This window comes from Triturus cristatus, chromosome 3_1, assembly GCF_964204655.1.
Source record: "Triturus cristatus chromosome 3_1, aTriCri1.1, whole genome shotgun sequence".
Lineage (NCBI taxonomy): Eukaryota > Metazoa > Chordata > Amphibia > Caudata > Salamandridae > Triturus > Triturus cristatus.
Window position 1 is genome coordinate 439,331,251 of NC_140583.1, and position 22,300 is coordinate 439,353,550.

A 22,300-nucleotide genomic window follows, 5' to 3' on the forward strand; every position below is an offset into this window, starting at 1 on the left:
GCCCACGGGCAGGGTGCATTGTAAGCATAAAGGAGGACAAGCCCTGATGTGGGTGGCATGTCCTAATAGTGAATTACAGCCATTTTTGTTTTTCACTATTGTAAGGCTACCTGTTCTCCATAGGCCAGAATGGGCTGTTAGAATTGTTACATCCTATGATCCTAACAGACCCAGGGAACATGGTAGAAAATCGAGTTTAGTATGCCTGAACTCAGAATAATAAAATACATCTTTTAGTAAAGTTTATTTTAATAATCTGTGTTTGCAAATACCACTTTTAGAAAGTTGGTATTTGCTTGCCTAACCATTTCAGCCTGCCTCTGCTATGATGTGTATCTGCCTGTCTGGTTTGTGTGAGTGACAGGGCTGGGGAAACCCAGAGGGGCAGGGCTAGGTAGCCTGGTGGTGAATAGAGAGATTGACATCCAGATGGGTGGGAGGAGTGCACCTGGACTCTGAATAGGGCTGTGCTCTGCCACCACAATGCTGGCTCCACCTCCTGTGGAGCGGCTGATGTCTCTGCCCTGCACCCTGAATAGAAAGGCAGAGTCATGTCAACAAAGTACTCAAGAACTGGTTTGGACTGGGCAAGGGCCCCTCTACCCCAGAGGAACAAAGGAATTAGGGGTATAAGTATTGGGACCCTGATCCCAAGAAATTAGATCCTGCTTGACAAGAAGAACCTCTGCCTGAGGAGAAGGAACTGGGAAAGCTGTAAGGAGTACTGTCCCTGACCTGGGGGATTGGCCTGCAGTGGTTGCCTTGCTGCTAAAAGGAGAGGAGAAAAGACTACAAAGACTTTAACTCAACTTGTGCTTAAAAGATTTCCAAGGGCTTGTGCTGAGCTTGCCCCCTGAACGAAGTCCCAGGACCAGTGGACTTCACCCCCAGCTCCCCAGAGTCTTTTGAAAGTGCCTGCTGCGGTTGTTGGGCCTTCTGAGGGACTGTGTGTCGCAAGGAGCTGGAAGCGTGACTCGAGGAGGAGAAGCATGCCGCCTTCTGAGCTGTTGTCCTCGCATCTCGCAAAGGGTGTCGCCGCTGCAGCATCGCATCGAGCGGAAGCGTCTCGCATCATTCCGGAAGTGTCTCGCAACGCCGAATTTGCGTGTCACCATCGCAGCCATCGTAGCTGACGCATTGCACTGCATCAAGAGAAGAATCTCGCATCGAGGAAGAAGCGTGTCGCCATCGCAGCCATCGTAGTTGTCGCATTGCACCGCATCAAGTAAAGCGCCTCGCATCCACGGAGAAGCGTGCCGCCGTCGGAGCTGCTGTCGTCGCATCGCGTAAAGGGGTGACGCCGCTGCAGCATCGCATCGAGCGGAAGCGTCTCGCAAACGTCGGAGAAGAGTGCCGCTGCCAAGGCCGCTGTCGTCGCATCGCGTAAAGGGTGACGCCGCTGTAGCTGACGCATCGAGTCGGGTCTTCTCGCAACATCGGAGAAGCGTAACGCATCTGGAAGATCTTCACGTCTTTATTTCTTTGCACCAGAAACTTCATCGCAGCAGCATCGTTGCAACACTTTCGTTGCCCTGCGTGTCGCATCTAAGGTACATTGACTTAAAGTGTCGCATTTAAGAACTTAAGAGAACTAAGCAAACTTCTACCATCTAAAGTAACAGTATTGTGTATTTTTGTCGTTTAATGGTCTTGTGGTAACTCTATATAAAGAAACCTTATTTTTAATATAAAAACCTGTGTGGTATCCATTTGTAGTGTTGTTACTTGGTTACTGTATGTGTTCACAAATGCTTAACCTATAACGCTCTGAGATAAGCCTTGTCTGCTAGCGCCAAGCTACCTAGAGGGTGAGCAGGGGTTATTTTAGGAGTGTAACCCCTTACCCTGACTAGAGGAAAGGTTCCCTGCTTGTCACAAGTACCTACCTGTGCCAACCAGAGAACCCGAATTCTAACAGGATCTATAAAAGCATGATGGGAAATGTGGTGCAGAAACTATGTATACAAATTTGATTTAATAACACCTTAAAGAAACACCATTGGAAAATAAAGGAACACCAGTGGAACAATTGGTGTCAAGATTTTTTATTTGAAATTGGGATTTAAAACGAACAACCTCCTAGTAGAGGACCATAAACCTGTGCCCTAGGGACATACTCGGCCCCCGTGGGTATGCAGCCATCTCTTATTTGACACACTCAGGTTCACTGAGTGATGCCTGGGAGCACGGAACACTGTAGCAGCTAATTATACAAACCAGATTGTGCACACATCATTATTATCTTTTAACTGACTCACTCTCTCACTCTCATTCACTCTTACTGACTGACTCTCACTCTCACTGACTGACTCTCTCACTCTCACTGACTGACTCTCTCACTGACTGACTCGCTCTCTCACTGACTGACTGACTCTCTCTAACTAACTGACTAACTGACTTTCTCACTGACTGACTCTCTCACTCACTCTCACGAATTGACTAACTGACTGACTGACTGACCTTCACCCTCCTGTTATTTATGCCCCCATAACAAAACAAGCATTGGCATAGTCAATAGGTCTCGCCTATGGGACCTTATAAGTGTTTAGCCATGCAACAGTTGATGCTGTTGTACCAATGATATTGTGCTGCATAACTAAATACTTATAAGGTCCCAAAGGCGAGACCTATTGGCTATGCCAATGTTTGTTAAACATAGAAGTGTTCCTGGAAACCCCAGGCAGTGTGGGAGTGTGGCTCATACATTGGGCAGGTAGGGCAAAGGGTGGCACATAGAGGGTGCATTGGGGGAGGTGCTCGCAGGACTGCAAGGGATTAGGATATATGGAGGAGAGGCAAGGGCAAACAGAGTAGCTGCATAGGGGGCAGGGGCATAAACCAATACTGTATCTACCATCAGACAATTGAATTAAAATACTTTTTGATATCCATAATATTCTCTGCCAGTATAAGTACAGAATACAGAGCGCAGGGCACTGCTGATCTTGTATTTGCTACTTAACAATTCTAAAATGTATGATAATACTGCAGAGCAAGTGGAAAACTGTCTGCTTCCCTGTCTGTAAGTATTTGAAGAAACGTCAATCTTCTGTTGAGTGTCTCTCTAGTCTGCCAGTTACTTAGCTAACTATGATTTTCAGGCTATTTTACCGACATCAATGGGAGTAAATAAGAAACATTTTTTTTTTTTTCTTATTGAAACATAAATAGCTGCACACGTGCTGTTACTCTTCTAACATTTTGAGGTGAGTGTATTGTTTTATTGTAGTAAACTACTGTTGGAAGGCGGACCTCGGGGGGGTCGGAGAGACCACCCAGAGGGGCCCCCACACCGTATGAAGTAGCCGAGCGCTGCTGAGAAGCCTCCTCGGAGAGGTCCTTCTCCTATACCGTACTAGCACAGTAACACCACCACACAGGACTCGAGGATGTTTATCAAGACGAGCAATTCTTTATCAGCATGTAGGAGGTTCTCGATATATACAAGGGGGGATCAAGGGATCCGCAAGAGTCTCAAAGTCTTTGGTAGGGACGGGGTAGCGGGACAGTCTTTAGTAGCAGCGGGGTACGAGGGTACCTTGGCCCAGTTCTTGATCCTCAAGCTGGAGGGACTCCGGGTTTCGGAGTGGTCGAGCCGCGACGGCGTCAGCAGGGCTCTGGCGATCAGTTCGTGGAGCTTGAGCCGCGACTAGGTCAGCAGGGCTCTTAAGGTGGTTCAGTTCAGCTCGAGCCGCGACGACGTCAGCAGGGCTCTGGTGGAAGTTTCAGCGAGGTTGGGCCGCGACAGCGTCAGCAGGGCTCCGATGTTCCGTGAGGTTCCTTGTCTCAATAAGGTGGAGCCGCGACGCAGTCAGCAGGGCTCGTGGTAGTGTCAGCAAGAGTTCTTCTCCGTAGGGTCAGCCGCGATTCCATCAGCAGGGCTCTTGACTCCGGGATACAACTACTGTCCCATTGCGGGGTTGCCCCAGATATAGGTCTGGAGCCCTTTGATGTCCGGACCCTTGCGCCTGGGGGGGCGGAGAGGTCGGGCTGGGAGAGGCCAGACGCCCAGCGGGAGAGGCGCCAGGCCCGGGGAGGCCGGAGGACGATCGCACCTAGGTGTTGAGGGACGGTGGGGGTCCCATCGAAACTCTCCTCCTCCGGGAGTGGTGAAGTGGCCATGCGGTGCCCCCTGGCCAGATCTTGGTGCCTCGATGTCGGGGCTTCGCTGGGGCCGAGGCTGGGGGGAGCCGGGCTGCGTGGGTTGTTGCGTGGAGCAAGCATGGGGGGGACCCCGAAGGGATGAGGGGTCCCTGTGCGGCCTGGAAAAGGGAGCCACTGAGGCAGGTGTAGGAAAACGGGTACAATCCAAAGGGGGCCTCGAAGGGAGGAGGGGTCCCTGGCGGCCTGAAAGGGCGGCCCGTGTAGGCCGGTGCGGGGGACGAGCACAATCCAAGAGGGTTAAGACCACGCCACGAGGCCGGGTCCAACAACTACTTAGCAGACTAACACGCTAAAAACATCAAGTTTAATAAGCAGTGAAAAAAATGAATGGAGATTTGATATTTTACTGCCGAAAAAAATACATAATAAAGTTAAGATAAACACGAGCGCGAATAAATTAAGGAATATAAAGATGACCAAAAGCCTTAATGAAGAGAAGTAATCCACTGAAGGGAGGATTTGCTAGCAGATTATGACCATTCAAGCAAGTGAAGAATCTTTAATTTAAAATATTGCTAGGCTGCAAACTATTCTTCTATAAAAACGAAGTACAAGGCAGGATGTAACAGGTTTGTTTTTGCTTCATACAACACATGACGTGAGGAGAAATTCTAAGATCTAATTAGAAAGGAGGATGGGCTTTGCCAAAGTTGAATCATTATTTGTAGCCATCCATATGGCATTGAAGGCAGAACCTATAATGAGTGTTCGGACTCCATTCAAACTATTGATGGACCTGACTATTAGTTCGGAAATCCTAAATTGTTCCTAACACATGTCTGAGAGGGTCGAAATGCTTCTGACATATTTTATATGAAACAGCAGTAATCACTGTCAGGCAAAAATGATGATATATCTTACCTCAAATACAGGGAAATTGGGACGACTGTATTCAGTATAATAATGTAAGACCAGAAAGCCAGAAAGCCAGAAAATATAGAACTGTTCATCACTTCTTTCCAACGAAGATACGTTCTGAAACCGCTACCAACATAATGTTCCCAGATTGAATTTCCTATTGCCAGAACAATTCCCATACATACCAAGAAAATAAAAATCTGAAACAAGAAAGGTAGGGTTCATTAGATTAATTTTATGAAAAATGCACTAGTTTTATAACTTAATATAATTTTTAAAACATTTTTATCGTCATTTTATCTAAAAGTATTTTATTGAGCATATTAAAACATGTCTAAACAATGTATCGTATCATGGAATGCAGGTTCCCATACATTATTTGCAAGTTGAAAACGTCTCCCATATCAATACTGCACAATAGTAATCCTTCTTAAAGAGCATTATTAAGGAGAGGTTCTCAGGATTAGCTCATAAATCCAACCAGACACTAGGGACAATGAGAATGAAAGGCTTCATTTAGAGTTTGGCAGAAGGAAGCCCCACTGTAAATCAGTGCTGATCCACTCGATTTCGAGTTGTGAAAGCATTGTCGTTATACCGTCGAGCTTCAGTAGGTTTTCCTCGTGTCAAGCTCTGATATGTCTACTAAAGGACGGTCATTCAACTCCATTGGGGAGGACTGTCACTGAACATGTAAAGAATCCACCCCTTCAGTGGCTGTATTAGATCTAACCAAAACAATGGAAATATTATCAGAAGAATATTCCAGATGGACCCTACAGCACCTGGGGCTTTCCCTTCCTGCTTAGTATCAGGGCAAAGTCCTGTAAACTGTTAACACACTTGAAACCATTTAATTGTGAATGTGATGCTTGGGTCGTGGCCTAGCAGTGAACCAAGATGGCAGCAACCTAACTTGCTCCAACGGCCGCAGCTGTAATTCTGCAAAACGATCCGAATGTATGCCCTCAACTTGCACTTGATCGGCGGATACAGCGGTACGGCCGGCGGTACCTGTAGGGCAACGGGGTTTAATCGCGGAACCCGGCAAATGCGCACTGCCGTTAACGCTGCTGCGCCATGCCCGACTGCTGAGCTTGCCACCCACGCTAAACGTGCACCTCTCTCTTGTGCCGCCACTACCCCGCGTCAGAGGGTTTTGCCTCCCCTCCTAAGCGCCCATTAGAGGGTTGTGATTTGAGGGCCTGAGGATTATTGCCGCCTGTACAGTACTCCCCCTATATCCAGGGCCGGCTTTAGCACTGGTGGCGCCCTGTGCGACAATACATTTTGATGCCCCTCCAAATGACCCCCTCCGCAATGGATTCCCGCACGACCACCCTTCAACTGTCTTCATAACCACTCTCTCTCAGATGCATTAAATTAGTTTTATAGTGTCACTCATAAAAGTGAAGGGTGTCAGAGCACTTTACATTGCACACACATTACAGAGACAATCAATCATAAGTCGGAGGACTACAAGGGGTAGGGTTTATATGTCATCCATAGTGGGGCTTGGTCTGGAGAAGCACAAACTTAGAATTTGAAACGTAACACCATGGTTGGGGGGTTCTCTTTAATAATTAGAAATTATTTCTACCAAAATAAACCCTTTGTGAAACATTAGGATAATACAAGCCTGGGGAAAAAATCAATACGCTCTAATCTATACTTGACGTCTGCACTTCAGTTCTTTGATGACAGTTAGCAGCTCACTGTTTACATTAGGAGTTTAACTTGTAAACTGCAAGTAACATAAGGAAGTCTCTGACGAAATCAGTAACCCCCTGATCTATTTAAGTTATATTCACGTTGTGATTTGCATGGTACACATTCTTTGCAGTAGGCATATTAACCCTCGGCACTACCTTAGGAGGAATCAAAACTTTCAGCAGTCAAAACTTCCACTAGACAAAACTATGGTCTCTCTCCGGGAAGAACATTAATCACCGGAGTTAACTTGAGAATTTTATTATTGGCTTAAAATTGCCGGAGGCCAGGAACGCGGCAGCAGAAGCTTTAAAAAGCAATATAAAGTAGCAGGCAGGCGCCCCAACGCGAAGTTTGCACCCGATGCGGTGGCACCGGTCGCACCGCCCTACAGCCGGCCCTGCCTATATCAAACCCTTAAGAACTGAATGTGCGAGATGGTGAAATCGAGCACTGATTGTAGCATGTGCCCTTCTACCCACTGATCATGGGCAAAGCTGACGCTAAACAACAACGCTTAACCTTTGAGACCAAGAGACAATCCAAATTGCCTTCACTAGAACCTGACCATGCCTCAATCGGAGAGAAGAATATGGGGGGGTCATCCATCCCCTCACCCCCACTGAGGACATTGAAGCATTGATGATGGAGATGAAAACCAGCTTATCAGTTGTTGACTGCAGTCTTGACTCCCTCACCAAGCATATGGATGATATGCAACATCGCACTGACAAGCAGCAAACACGTATGTCAAATGCCGAGCAGCGAATCTCCGACATGGAAGATGTGCATACTCAGCAAGCTAAAACGGTGGGAGAGATAAAGGAGGAATTGTGCAAGATTCAACAAAAAAAAAAAGGATTTAAATGCCTTATCAAGAAAAAATAATGCTCGAATACTTGGAATACGATAGACCACTGCAATAGGGCGCACAGAAGACTACATTGAACAAGCATTTACAATACAATGGTCTCGGCATTGTTAAAGTTAAAGCTATTGGCATTGCTCATGACATTATTTTTGTTTATGTTTTTGTTTTTAAAACATTTAAAGAAACAGCATTGTTATTTACAATGTCAATAGCTTAATCACTCTCAAATGCGAGAGCTATTGCATTTGCACCCACACACAGAGCCACACACCCAAAGCCACCCACACACAGAGCCACCCACACAGAGCCACTCACATAGAGCAACCCACACACAAATAGAGCCACCCATAGAGCCACCCACAGAGCCACCTACACTCACACACAGTTACCCACACACAGACAGACCCACCACGCATAGAGCCACCTACAAAAAAAGCCACTCACACACACCGAGCCACACACACAGAGCCACCCACACACACACAGAGCCACCCACACACTCACAGAGCCACCCACACACACACACACAGAGCCACCCCCACACACACAGCCACCCCCCCCACACACACACAGCCACCCCCACACAGAGCCACCCCCACACAGAGCCCTGACAGGAAGGCAGGGTAATGCTGGCCTGGCAGGCTGCATGTGGTCGGAAGTTTCAAGACTGGAGATAATCATGTTCTGTATTCACCACTGTGATTAGGAGGGGTTAGGAGTGCTCAGAATAAGGGAAGTACTTCAACTCAAACCCCGAAGGAGAGGCACATAAAAGTGGGCCTTGTGGGTACCGCAGCCACAGAGTTCTGCATTAGAAGGGCAATGTCAGACATTGTGTTAAGCTTGGTCTTTCAGAGTTTGCAGGACTGCCTCACGGAATCTTACAAAAAGGATTAACACACAAATCCCCTTTTTTAGTGGCAGGTCGACGCCCCTACCAGCCGAAGCCCTTCCTGCACGTCCAATTTGTTCACACCGGAGCAGGTGCCCAGAAGCCCCTTTGCTACTGTCGGGCACATCTCACATGGCAGCCGCTCACCTGCCTCCAACTTGCAAGTCACCAACGTATAATAAAGATCTGTGCTAAAACTCTTTATACTGGGCTCTAGGTTTAATAAAAACATTTCGCTAAGAGAATAGAAAAAACCCACAAATAGATGGGATCAGAAAAATTCGTGTGTTTAATGTCACGAAAAAGGAATCCTTTCCTCGGCCAGAAATCCATGAAAAGGAGCCCCGCATCGCCGTATGTAAGGCGAGGGTGGAATGAGAACACGTCACGCCGCCCAGTGACCTCGGCTGTGTGCAGGTGAAGGTCCGACAGCTGTACCAGCAGGCCTGCGGCCGATGATTGCCGGGGAGGGGCTGAGACATACCGGAGCCTCCTAGCCAGGCATCGGAGGTGACTGACTACACGTCAGCTGTGCATTTCAAAGCCCGTCCTTCCAGGGAGAGGGAGTGCGTCCGTGGGAGGGGGCGAGTCCCTGCGCGCCACTCGGGCAGATGTGCACGCAGGCCACTGCCAGGGGTGTTGGTAACTCCAGAAGTCCCTGAACAGTTTGCTGATATATAAAAACAGGGGATGAGGAGGGCGGGCCGAGTCAGGCATCTCGAGACCGAGGCTGGACGTAACATCCTGCGCTAGGCTCAAATGGTAGGGAGCAGGAAACAGAGCTAGAAAACACGCTGCGCGCGGAGCAGCAACCAGAGACCAGAGCAGCAGCCGAACACTGGAGCCGACAGCAGGGGAAGAGGACGCCCTGAACACCGCCGCCTTTCTCCGAGGTCAAGCAGAAATGCCTCGGAGAAACGCAGCGGCGTTTTCGGATTCGGGGGCGTGTTTTTCTTTCTCTCCTCTTGCCATTGGCTGGAATGTTTACATTCCAGTGGAGAGAAAGAATCGAAAAAACACGCCCCCGAATCCGAAAAAGACCGGGCTTGTTTGGAGAGACAATGCTCTTCTCCAATGGCTGACCAGTATTTCAGAGGCCAGCCAATGGAGAAGAGGAAAAAAAAGGTGCAGGTTAAAGCCCCACTCCTAAACATTAAATCTCGAAGCGAGACTGCGCAAGCGCAGCCTTCGAGCCGAGACGTAAAAACTGCTGGTCTCCATGTTTGGTGCTACAAGCTTTCCTAAGACTTTCGTGGTTGAACACCCATCGCTCTCTGGCCACTCGACCGCTCCAGGGAGCACCGCCTCGGCCCATAATCACCACATTTTTAAATTATAGGGACAGAGACCAACTGCTATGACTGCCACGAGAGGAGAAGGATAATTTCTATGAGGTGTGTCTTTCCTTCTTTCCTTACTTTATGTAAGCTGAACAGGATGCCCCGGAAGAAGTTCCTTTCCGTCAAAATGAGATTACAGGAACGTGGCTTGCCGTACGCCATTTGCACCCAGCTAGACTGCAGTGCAATTGGAAGGGAAAAACCCGTGATTTTTGCTGATTGAGCTGTGGCCCTTTCTGTTTTTTACAGAAATTATGCCTGACGTGAGGTGCCACTCCGCCATGGCAGGAAGCTGCTACTAGATTGCTCCTTGATGAGGTGGAATGATATTGCTCTCTAACAGTTTGATCCACGTTAATTTTGATTTGTGGCACTGTTACAGCACTATACTGTTTTATGTTGTTTTTAGGTCTCCTGGATGTTGGAACTTCTCTACAGATTTCTGGCTGATGCCGCTGTCTGCTCCAGCAGGCTGATTGATGCAGTCGGAAATGTATATGAGAAGGCCGAGTATTATTGATGTTTACACATTAATCCATGATTACTATGCAAGGATTTTTTTGATGTTGCTCTAGCTGCCCCTGGCTTCATGCCATAATGAGTGTCATGACATACGTGAATTTCTGTTGCTTCATTTAAGTTTTATCAGATTACACTGTTTTTAGATTTCACTAGGAAATTGGGTCCTGGTGTGGGTGGGTATGGTGGGAGGGGTGTTCAGAGAGGCAGGGTCATCTGGTACATGTATTACATGACACCTGACTATCAATCTCACTATCCCTTATGGATTCAGTTGTTCTTGACATGATCATGGCACTCATTCATTAAAATTAATTACTTGGAATGTTATAGGGCTAAATAACCCTAAAAAAGTCCTTGCTTATCGTAATCGCTCTGTGGTAGATATATTTCTGTAGGAGACAAACCTTTCCTCTGGGAGTGAATCTAGGGTGACAGCTGCATGGGGTTCCCTATAAATACTTGTAGGAGGCTGGCTTAGTATATGATGCACACTTATTCATGTGAAGCACCTTGCAATAATCCAGACAACCTGTATGGTGATTTTAGTGGTCTTAGACAACCATAGAAAGCTCTCTAAGTGCTAGCTGTGGAGAGCAGCCTTCAGGCTTAGGCCAGAAGGAGTGTTAAGAAGCTTGTTTTACCAGAACTAATCATATAGTGTAGAGTAAATGGAAAAAAACACAGAGTGTAGTTATAAGAATAGTTATATTTATTATACACACTCACTAACACATTGGTATATCTCCTACCCAGAGATATCAACACAATACACACAATATTTGAAATGTAAACAGGTAAGAAAGCACAAATACACAGTGGTCTCCAGGGGGAGGCCAAACCATATACTAAAGAAGTGTAATGCGAAATTCATATGAAGTCGGGACTTGGACCAGAAGACTCAAAAGAGCTGGGGATCCAAGGAACCAGCGAGGTAAGTACCCAGAAACCCAACGGAGATGGAAACACAGCTGCCTACTCATTGCAAGCAAATAGGAAAGTCGTGGTTGCAGTTTTTAGAAAGAAGGACCCTTCCCAGTGGACCCTGAAGAAACCCTGTGGAAGACAGAAGGTTGGAAAGTCTCCCCAGCCATGGATAACCCAGGAACCAGGATACCTACACCAGGGAAGCCGGGTGCATAGGTGCGAAGTGACATCGGACCCCGCCGTAGATCACAATGGAGGACATCAGAAAAGATGCTGCTGGCGAAGAAGGTGAAAGAGTACAGTGGAATCAAAGGGTGGATTCTTGAAGAGAAGAACTTGCAAGCAGAGGGGACAGAGTCTATCCTACTCGGAAGTGACCAGGAGGCATGGAAGACCAATGACCACCGATGACAGAAGATGCAGGAATGATGACGGTGACCTTGTCGCTGCAGCTGTGAGGACCAGGCGATGCTGTGGATGACCACAAGCTGTCCCACACTGGGTGTCAAGAACCAGGGGGTTGATGTATGTATGGTAGGAGCACTAACAAGCCTTGGCACCATCAACAGATGTGGGAAACGAAAAAGGTGCAGCATTGGGACCAGCAAGGTCCAAGGTACTCACCAAGTGCAGGAGAGTCAGAGTAGGCCCTGAGCAAGCAGGGTAGCCCACTGAAGCCAAATAAGACCCTCAAGAGGTCCCACAGGCTGAAGGCATGGGAGACACAAAAGGACCTCGGGCAGCTCACCAAAGATGCAGGCCCACAGTGCAAAGAATGCAGTGAGGACAAAGATCTTGGCAGGAAGAGATAGTGGAGCTTCTTGTAGCCCTGAAGTTCTCTGGAGGACAGAGCCAACAATCCTTGGTAATGGCAAGTCGACGCGTTGCACAGGGGTTCTGTTCCAGCAGTTCTGACAAGGGATACTTGCCTCAAACTTGCTGAGAGGACAGGTCAGACCTCGAGCAAGTTGCAGAAACACCAACCGTGCTGCTGTGCCTTTTGAAGTCAAGAAGACTTGCAGAATAGCGAGACCAGGTGCAGCAGGAATCTTCCTTGGTGCAGTCTCGGTTCCAGGCAAATTCCAGCAAAGTCCAAGGTGCCCAGACTGTTGAAGTTGAATTGTTTTCGAGTTTGAATCTTGTCCCATGATGAATCTGAAGAGCCACCCACAGGTAAGCCCCTAAGTTCCCTAGGGAAAGGGTTGGGACGATTCAAGGGTCCCTCTCAGAGGAGAGGTTGGACAGAGGGGAGGATACTCCCATGTCCTTTGTCCAGTTTATTGCCAGAGCGGGATCCAAGGGCTCTCTGAACTGGCTCAAACTGGAGTATGCAAGGGGGCACCAAATGTGCTCTTCAAAGCAGTCTGGTGGTGTTAGCATGCAACCTCACTCCAGCACAATATACTAAGTCCTGTCTGGGAGGTGCTCACCTCCCTGTGACAGGAAACCTCTTGTTCTACCTTCCCCTGCTCAAGGTCAGCTCAGCAGCAAGAGGGCAGAATCGTGTCTGGGGTCAGCAGCAGCACTGGCTTGCTTGCAGACCCTAGAAGGCTGTTACCAGGAGCACTGAGGGCTTCCCATAGGAGCCCCCTGGTGCATGTAATCATACCTCCAACAACGGTAACAGTGTATAGGTATGATTTTAACATGTTTGATACAACCAATATATAGTTAGCCATTGCGTAATGATGCATGCCCACTATATGATTCAAAATGGCTGACACACTTACAAAGCCTGGAGAATCGAATCCGGAGTTTGTAGTGGGCCTCCTGCTCATGCAGGGCATCCTCATACTTATAACCTAGCACCTTGTTTTCAGGATTGAAAGGCCTACCTTAGAGGTGACTTATAGGTTTTAAGTGGCGTGACCTCAGATATATGAAAACATATATCTGTCAGAAGTGGTGCAATGGCAGGTCTGTTGTCACAGTTTGAGTGGTCTCTCATGGGAGGCATAATACATGCTGCAGCCCATAAGAAACCTCTGGTGTACCTATGCACTGGGTACTTTTACTGGGGACGAACATGGGTACACCAGTAGCCAATTGGGAAGGTACCAAAGTACTTACCTCAGTCAAATTTAGGGAGGAAGGACAGTGGCTGGGGTCCAGATTAGCAGGATGCCAATCAGACTAGTCAGAAAGAAAAGAAGTTACTTACCTGTAACTTTGTTTCTCCAGTATTGGAAACTTTCATAGATTACTATGCTTGTATCGTTCCCCGTCGTAGGAATGGGAGTCCCGGTTACATAAAAAAGCAATAGAAACCATCACTAAAACAGAACTCAGGCTTAGGCCCATTCTTGTTTTGCATCCTATCTACCTCTTTTTGTAAAAGAGACCAAAAAAAATGAACAAACAATCAGATTAGCCTCACCCCTTGGAACCCTCCTGAGAGAAGCTTAGAACCTCAGATTTTACGTAGCTTTTGTGTAACCAAACCACTAAATATGTAAGAGGCTGAGCTTTCCCAGGGGAGGTGGGTGGCTCGCATGGGAATCTATGAAAGTTTCCAATACTGGAGAACCAAAGTTACAGGTAAGTACCTTGTTTTCTTACTCCAGTATTGGAACTTTCATAGATTACAATGCTTGTATCAGAGTAGCTAGCAGTTATCAGTACATTTTTGGAACCATGATTATTATAAAATGCAGAATACACCATAAAGACATTATCAATAGTCAAAAATATTTTAAGAACATTTGATAAAACACCACACATGAGGTTCAAAATGTGCAAGAGCTAATAAACCAGTAACATGGAAGGAGGGATGAAAAGGAAAGCTCACCACTACTGAAATAGGTTCCTCAGGACTGCTTGGCCGACTGCTGCATCCCCCTGCATGACCGCATCCAGGCAGTAATGTCTTGTAAACGTATGTGTACTGCTCCAGGCTGCTGCCTGGCAGATCTCTTGGAGAGGAACACCAGCAAAGAGGGCTGTAGAAGAGGAAATCACCCTCGTGGAATGAGCACGGACTCGACCTTCCAGAGGCTTGCCTGCTGCCTTGTGACAATATTGGATAGTATTAGTAATCCACCGAGAGATCCATTGCTTGGATAGGGGAAACCCCTACGAGGGTTGCTGAAAGAAACAAATAGTTGAGAAGACTTTCTGAAGTCTCTAGTCCTTTGAAGATAGAATTTTAAGCACCTTTGTAGATCCAGAGAATGAATTGCCTTCTCCGCCGGAGTAGCCGGATGAGGAAAAAAAGTCTTGATTACAGTTCCTTTTTTGAACTGGAGAAAAGGATCCTGAATGGTGAGAGCCTGCAACTCCCCCACACGTCTAGCTGAAGTCAAGGCTAGAAGAAGCGCTACCTTCCAGGAGAGGAATTTCAGGTCTGCCTTGTGAATAGGTTCATAGGAGGTTTCATACGCTGGGCGAGAACCAAGTTCAGAAGCCAAAGGGGAGGAGGAGTCTTGACCGGAGGGAAGACTCTGAAAAGTCCTTTAAGAAACTGTTTAATGATCCTTGCTGACCAGAGTGAAGGACCTGCGGACGTGCGTCTGAAGCGAGAAATCGCTGCCAGGTGAACCTTGATAGAAGAGTGAGCCAGTCTCGCTTTTGCCAATGATAGTATGTATGGAAGAATTTCATGAGGCTCCAAATTAAAGGGATGAAGCCCATTGCACTGGCACCAAATACAGAACCGCTTCCATTTCAATTTGTAAGTCTTATTTGTACTTGGGGCTCTTGCTTGAGATAGTACCTCTCTACATTCCGCTGAGAGATTCAGCCCTCGAAATTCTCTTTGCTCAGGAGCCATGCCAAGAGCTGCAGAGACTGAGGATCCGGATGTAAGACTTGGCCCTGGGACATCGTCAGCAGCAAAGGAATCATCTGCAAAGGAAGAGGAAGTTCCAGTGAGAGAAGGTGAAGCTCTGTGAACCAAAACTGTCTGGGCCACGCTAGAGCTATCAGAATCATCCTGCACGGTTCTGCCTTGAGCTTTCTGAGAATCCTGGGGATTAGAGGAATGGGGGAAAAGCGTAAACAAATGCACCTGACCAGGCCATCGAAAGCGCATTCCCCAACGATTCTGGATGGTGAACTCTGCTTGCATAGAACCGTCATTTCCTGTTCTGTGGAGTGGCAAAGAGATCTATTGCAGGCATGCCCCACCTGTGAAACACTTTCTGAAGAGTAAAGTTGTCCAGTTCCCACTCGTGACTGACAGATTTCAGTCTGCTGAGTTTGTCCGCTGCTTTGTTGAGGACACCTGGAAGATGTTCTGCTCGGAGTGATACCTCCTGTTGAATTGCCCATTCCCAGAATGTCTGGGCTTCTTGCGACAACAGACGAGATCTGGTGCCTCCCTCCATATTTAAATAATGCATGGCCGTCATGTTGTCCGTACGTATTAGGACTGAAGACTGTTGTACTCTTGGAAGATAAGCTTGTAACGCTAAATGAATCGCTCTGAGTTCTAGCAGATTTATGTGCAGCAGTTGATCCTGAGACCTCCATCTGCCGCACATGTGAATGTCTTGTAAAACCACTCCCCAGCCTTCGAGAGAGGCGTCTGTAGTTATAAAGAGAGGAGCCGGGGATAGTTTGAAAGAAAGCCCTTGAGAAATGTTTTCCTTGGTAATCCACCAAGATGCGGCGTATCTCATGGTCTCGGTAACTGAGATCTTGTTGTCGAAGGATCTGTCTACTTGGCGCCACCATAAATCCTACTCCTCCAGAAGTGGACGCATTCTTAGCCTGCAATGCGGAATCAGGGGTATGCATGAGGAGATGGAACCCAGCAGGGACTTGTAGAGGCGAACTGAAAGTGACCTTCTTTTTAACAGTAGGGAAGCCATTGACATCAGCTTCTGTTGTCTCTCTACAGATGGGAAAGCTTTGTTTACTGAAGTGTCCAGAATGGCCCCTAGAAACCTGGCTGTCCTTGACGGAAGAAGAGAAGACTTCAGCTTGTTGAGCGTTAGTCCGAGATTGGCAAACAGACGTAAACACGTTCCGATTGATTCTTCTGCTGCCCGCTTGGTAGGAGCTTTTATCAACCAGTCGTCCAGGTAAGGGAAGATCTGCAATTTTTGTCTTCGCAGAAAAGCTGCTACCGGAGCCAACACCTTCATGAAGACCTGTGGAGCCATACGCAGACCAAAGGGAAGAACCTTGAATTGAAAATGGCTCTTGGCTACTGTAAAGCGAAGATATTTCCGGTGAGCTGGGTGGATGGGTACATGAAAATAAGCATCCTCTAGATCCAGAGTGGCCATGAAATCTCCTGAGTTGAGAAGTCGAAGGATGTCTTGAAGAGAAACCATCCGACAGGATTGTTTGATGAGATAGGTGTTGAGCTCCATCAGATCTAGTATAGGGCGCCACGTCAGGAAGAACCGGGAGTAAAACCCCTTTCCCCTTTGAGAGACAGGGACCGGTTCTATAGCTCCTTTGAGGAGCATTTGGACCTCTAACCGTAGCAGATGGAGATGTTTCGATACCGTGGCGCGAAGGGGCTTGGATGGTGGTTGTTGGACAAACTTCAGGGTATGGCCGTAACGAATGATGTTTAATACACAGCGGTCTGATGTTATTTGTTGCCAGTTCAAGAGGAAATGTGAAACTCTGCCTCCCACTGATGACACAGGAGGAGAGGGGGCAGTAACCAGAGCCAGCAAGCCACTATTGGCGCTTGGTGTTGTCTCTGCCCTGGCGACCTTGTCGTCCTCTGTTGTTCGATCGAGAGAAAGACGAAGACGATTGGTTCTGCCGCTGACTGTAGTTAGGCCTGTAAGACTGCGATTGGGAACCATATGAGGAGTAACGCTGTTGTTGATAACCTCCTCTATATGTTGAGTTACCTCTTCCTCTCGCTCCTCGGAACGGGAACTTGCAGTACTGCAGAGTCCCCAAAGATTTTCCTGTTTCCGTATCTTTTTTGATATCTTGAAGCGCATCATCAATATGTTTTCCGAACAACGCTTTCCCATCAAACGCCATATCTAAAATCTTGTCCTGGACTTCTGGGCGGAACCAAGTAGCCCGTAACCAGCCCTGTCGCTGCAGAACTGCAGCTCCAGCTAAGGATCGAAAAACCGTTGTTGCAATGTCCATAGCACACTCAATGATTTCTGCTGATGTTAATTCTCCCTCCTGAAGAATCCTTTTAGTCTCTTTCTTTGCCTCTTCTGGCAGCTGCTCTAGAAAGGGGGAAAGGTCGCACCACATCTGGCGATCATATCGTCCAAGAATAGCCAAAGATTGAGCAGCTTTGACTAGCAGACTGGGCATGGACGAAAATCTTTTGCCTACATTATCCAGCCGCCTTCCCTCCTTATCTGGAGAAGTGGTAAGAGGAGCCGAAGGATTCCTAGATTTCCTCTGTGCGGCTTGTGAGATTACAGAGTCTGGCTTAGGTTGGCTGGTCAAACAGGCCGGGCTTCCCTCCGGAGCCTTATACTTTTTCCCCAGACGAGGGAGAACTGTAATCACGGTGGCTGGATTTTGTGCTACCTTTAAGCCTTCCTCCCAAACATGGTCCACAATTGGAATTGACCTGATTGATTTCCTATAAGGCTCTTTAAAGTCATAAAGGAAACAGTCTGAGCCCACCTTAGCCATGGGTAGTGCAAATCTCTTGGTGGCTCTCTCCATTAAATTATGGAAACCCCCTATATCTACAGGGGGGGGAATCAGCAGGCGTCGGAGCCGGGGAAGCTGGATCTGGAATGATATAGTCATCCCACTCTACATCTGGATCCGGAATTGTAACATTGCCTTGGTCGTCGTCAGCGGTGTCATCTTGGGCGGCAGGCACAACCAGTGGCACATCTTTCGCCTCCACCATTGGTTGAGGCTGTGGTACTTGCGTGGTCACAGGACGAGCTGGAGGGATAGTATTACTCGGAAGTCCTACTGATATAGGAGGCTGTATCGCAAATCTCCTCCTGTAATCCCCTAGCATGGCTTTTAAATCCGATAATATGGAAGAGGGTATTTGAACCATCTCCTGATGATAGTCCGGTTGTAATTGAGGAGGAGTACCATACTGATCATAATTCTCATACTCCCCTTCAGAATCAGTGTCTTGGCATTTAACGTGAAGCTGAGAAGGGCTATTCGCATAGCCAAAAGGTCCTTCCTCCTCGTCCGAATCCTCTTCTTCTAGGAGAAGAGCAGGTGGTAAAGGAGTCACCCTCCTTGGTGAAGTCATCTCTGGTGTAATCTGCCATTTTTTTAAGCAGGATTGACATTTTTTCCACTGTCGACGACATCGTCGACGGGCTCTTCGACGGAACCGTCGACGGGATCGTCATCGACAAAAGAATCGTCGACGAAGAAATCACTGTCGTCGACACTGTTGTCGTCGATGCAGTCGTCGTCAATGCCATCGTCGTCGTCGACGTTGTTGGTGTCGCTGCCCTCGTCTTCGACATCCCCGTCGACGTCGTCATCGCCAAAACAATCGTCGACGAAACAGATCTCGTCGACACAGAGCCCTGTGCCAGAACCGGTGACGAAGAAACAACCGTCGACGGGGTGAGAACTGAAGAAGACTTTAACTTTGAATCTTTCGTCAACGGAATCGTAGACAGCGTCGTCGACGGCAGAGACTTTTTTGAAGACTTTACCTCAGAAGACAATGAAGATGGCTTTCTGAAGGTTTTTGTAGATGGAGGGGGTGACTTTGGAGGAACAAAACTGGATTTCTTCTGAAGACTCGTTTCTTTTGATAGTCCTTCCTTCTCCTTTGCACCTCGGTGAGGAGATTCGACAGGACTAAGCCCCTCAGAGGTCTTTTTCAGGGCTTTACCAGGGCGATTTTCAGAAGGTGAAGGAGAAGTCCTTCCCCTTTTCACAGACCTTCTAGATGAAGTCGCAGAAGATGAATCCTCACTGTCACTGGACACTGTCTCCTTTCTTGATTTCAGTTTCTGGAGCCAGGTCAAAAGACGCCCTTCATGATCACGGAAACTCTTGGTTGAAAAAGTGCGGCAAATTTTACAGTCCGCAGCCTTGTGGTCCGGGTATAGACAGTAAATACAGTCCTTGTGTTTGTCTTCAATATACACTCTCTTTTTTGCACAGGTAGCACAAGCTCTAAAGAGGGCCTTCTTCTCTTTATCTGACATCCTGAAGAATTTGAAGGAAAAAACTGTTGAAAAAAACTGTAGAACCAAGTTCTAAGAACAAAACTGAGCAGAGCTCAGTGGAGACTCCCTAGCACAACGTGCGGTAGAAAAATCTGAGGTTCTGAGCTTCTGTGAGACTAATCTGATTGTTAGTTCATTTTTTATTTGGTCTCTTTTACAAAAAGAGGTAGATAGGATGCAAAACAAGAATGGGCCTAGGCCTGAGTTCTGTTTTTGTGATGGTTTCTATTGCTTTTTTATGTATACCGGGGACTCCCATTCCGACGACGGGGATCGACACAAGCATGGGAATCTATGAAAGTTCCAATACTGGAGTAAACAGAATAACACCAGCAAATGTGAGGCTCCCCATGAGAGCAGATCCTACTTTGCTACAATACTTATCTTCTTATTTGTCCTATTCCAGAGGTATGTGTATTATTATTAAGATGTATTGAGATCTCAACATATTAAAACCATCATAGACCCCAAGGGTTGGTATCTGATTGTACTGGGTCTGCTCAACTGCACGCATGTACCCTTGTTTATATACATGTGGCTCTCTTACAGACAGTCCAGAATTTTTTTCAGGCTATGTAAAAACATTATGCGGCGGTCCATCCTTGCAAGATCATTTGGGGAGGGGACCTGAATATCGACCTAGACTGATCTGATTGGCGTGATCGTTGTCTCACCAAAGCTAGAGATACGTTCTTAGTATTTAAGGCACATTTTAATTTGGTTGATTTCTGGAGGTTAACACATGCAGCATCCCATGAGTACACATTCCACTCCTCGTTTCACAATAACTCATCCAGACATAATTTCTGGGTAGGATTGGCAGAGAAAGGAATCTTGCCTCTCCCTAGGACTTTATCAGATCACTCCCTGTTAGTGCTGCAGATAGCTCAGACACCTCTGTGGCATCTGCAACCCAGAACTCTCTTAGATATGGTGTTTCAGCAGGAAATTAGATGTGCCATTAAAGACTACATCGAGATGAACAAGGACTGCTTACTTCTGGAAAGCTCTTAAGGTTGTCATCCAGGGGGAGTGTATTGCATAAGGACATGGTATCATCAAATCAATAAAGGACAGGCTTGCTATATTGGAGGGCGACCTTCGCAATCTGGAGCTCCGGTATGGTTTGTCTATGAAAAGTGAACTCCTGGTCTCCATGCATGCCCTACTTCTTGAGTTCCAGGGTGAAGCAGACAATCCCTAGGAAAACATTGCCAAGCCAGGCTGTACGGGTAGGGGGATTGGATTCACAATAGCAGAAAGGCCCCCTGTGTCTTCCTCGAGCAGGGTCAAGTTTATCCTCTCCCACTCCCCAGTGCTCCCTTTGCGCAGTTTTACAAGACATCTCGTGAAAAACATACTGTCAGATGTACTGTATGGGCTTGGAACAGGCTGAATTCACTATGCAATATCTCAGTGACTTATTCGCCTCCACATACCCATTGCAAACTATTGCTTGCTCCAGCTGGATTGCTCACCTGAGCTGATGTCATTCTTTGGCAGGAAGCACATCATTACCATGGGGGGGGGGGGGGTTGTTTCTAATGCATAGGTTCAAAACACATCAGGAATATGTGGGTGACTCTGCCACTACTCTGATGGATGTTATTACCCACAGTAAGCTTTCCTACGAAGCCGGCAGCCTCAATATTATGTTCCCTGAAGAGCCACCTGAATGGAGTGTTGGCAATATTACTGTCCAGTCCTCAGTCTTACAAGCTTATTACTAGACTGTACACTGTTGTCATTGACTGCCAAGTGGCAGAGGCTCCCAAGACACGTCTGTTATTGGATGGAGACTTGAGGCTGCATATTGCTGATGAACAGTAGCAATATTGTTGTTAGCAGACTAAGGAGGAAACATTTATTTCATTATAAATTTGTGCCTAGGGTGTACCTGACCATGGTGGACCATCTAATTTGACACTACTTCTGATACTAGATGTAGGTGCTGCCGTGCTTGGGCAGAGGACTTTCTTCATTATCTTTCTGGCATTATCTTACCAGGTGGTTGCCGCTGGTTTTGGTTATAGAGGCAATACTAGACATGACAGACCATACCTTTCAACTCACTCCTGATATGGTACTTCTGGGTTATGTTAAGAAGGTACCGAAAGGTTATCTCAAATTTACTGCCACAGCACTGCTTCTGGGTAAACGTAGGTTTGCCATTGTCGTGTAGTTCCTAAAAATACATAGAAACTGCACGTTTAAACTAAGAGATTGGTGTCTAGACTGATTCCGGACACCACCAAAGGATATGTTAGCCTTTAGAACAGCTAGCTCACAGTGCCACCATGAGTTCCCTAACCTTACCAAAGAGCGAATAGTATCTGGCAACTATTAAACATGACAACCCTTGATCCTTCAGGGATCGTGGAAACAGTACAGTACTTTTTGCTCAGTCATTCGTCCTCACTTAGTCTCAGAGAGATACACAATAATTAATAAGCATTTATAGAACCAGTGACATTCTAGTATAAAACATGTTTGCTGTGACAATCATTAAACAGAAGCAAATATATAAGATTACAAGCACTAACAGAGTAAATAAAAGGTAGAATTCTACCGTGGTACCAAAATAGTGAATATATGAAGGCATATATACATGACAGTAATCAAGTGTACTCCTAGGATGCTAACCCAACCTAAGTGTACCTAAGTGCCTCTAGCATGTATGTGGGTGTAATGCCAAGAATCCCCTAGGAAAGAGCCAACCCCATTACCTGATGGAACAGAACAAAGGACCCAGTCTTGGTCTTGAGTTGGACACCCCGCAAGGGATGTCAGACCTCTGCGTATTGTAGCTTCTGTAGACCAGGAGCTCAGAGTCTTGTGTCAGCGTGGAAGCTCGATAAGGTCAACTAATGCTAATGCTAAAATATGCCAGTTAAAAAGCATAAAAATACTG

General features: G+C 47.0%; 1 protein-coding gene across 1 annotated transcript in view; it reads right to left on the reverse strand.

The window, feature by feature from the left end:
• ATP8B4 (ATPase phospholipid transporting 8B4 (putative)) overlaps window positions 1-22,300 on the reverse strand; it is a 3,731,093-nt gene that overhangs the window by 1,823,463 nt on the left and 1,885,330 nt on the right. Inside the window, exon 11 of the mRNA XM_085644229.1 lies at window positions 5,026-5,222. Within this exon, the coding sequence (XP_085500355.1) occupies window positions 5,026-5,222 (197 nt within the window). The remainder of the gene's footprint in view (window positions 1-5,025; window positions 5,223-22,300) is intronic.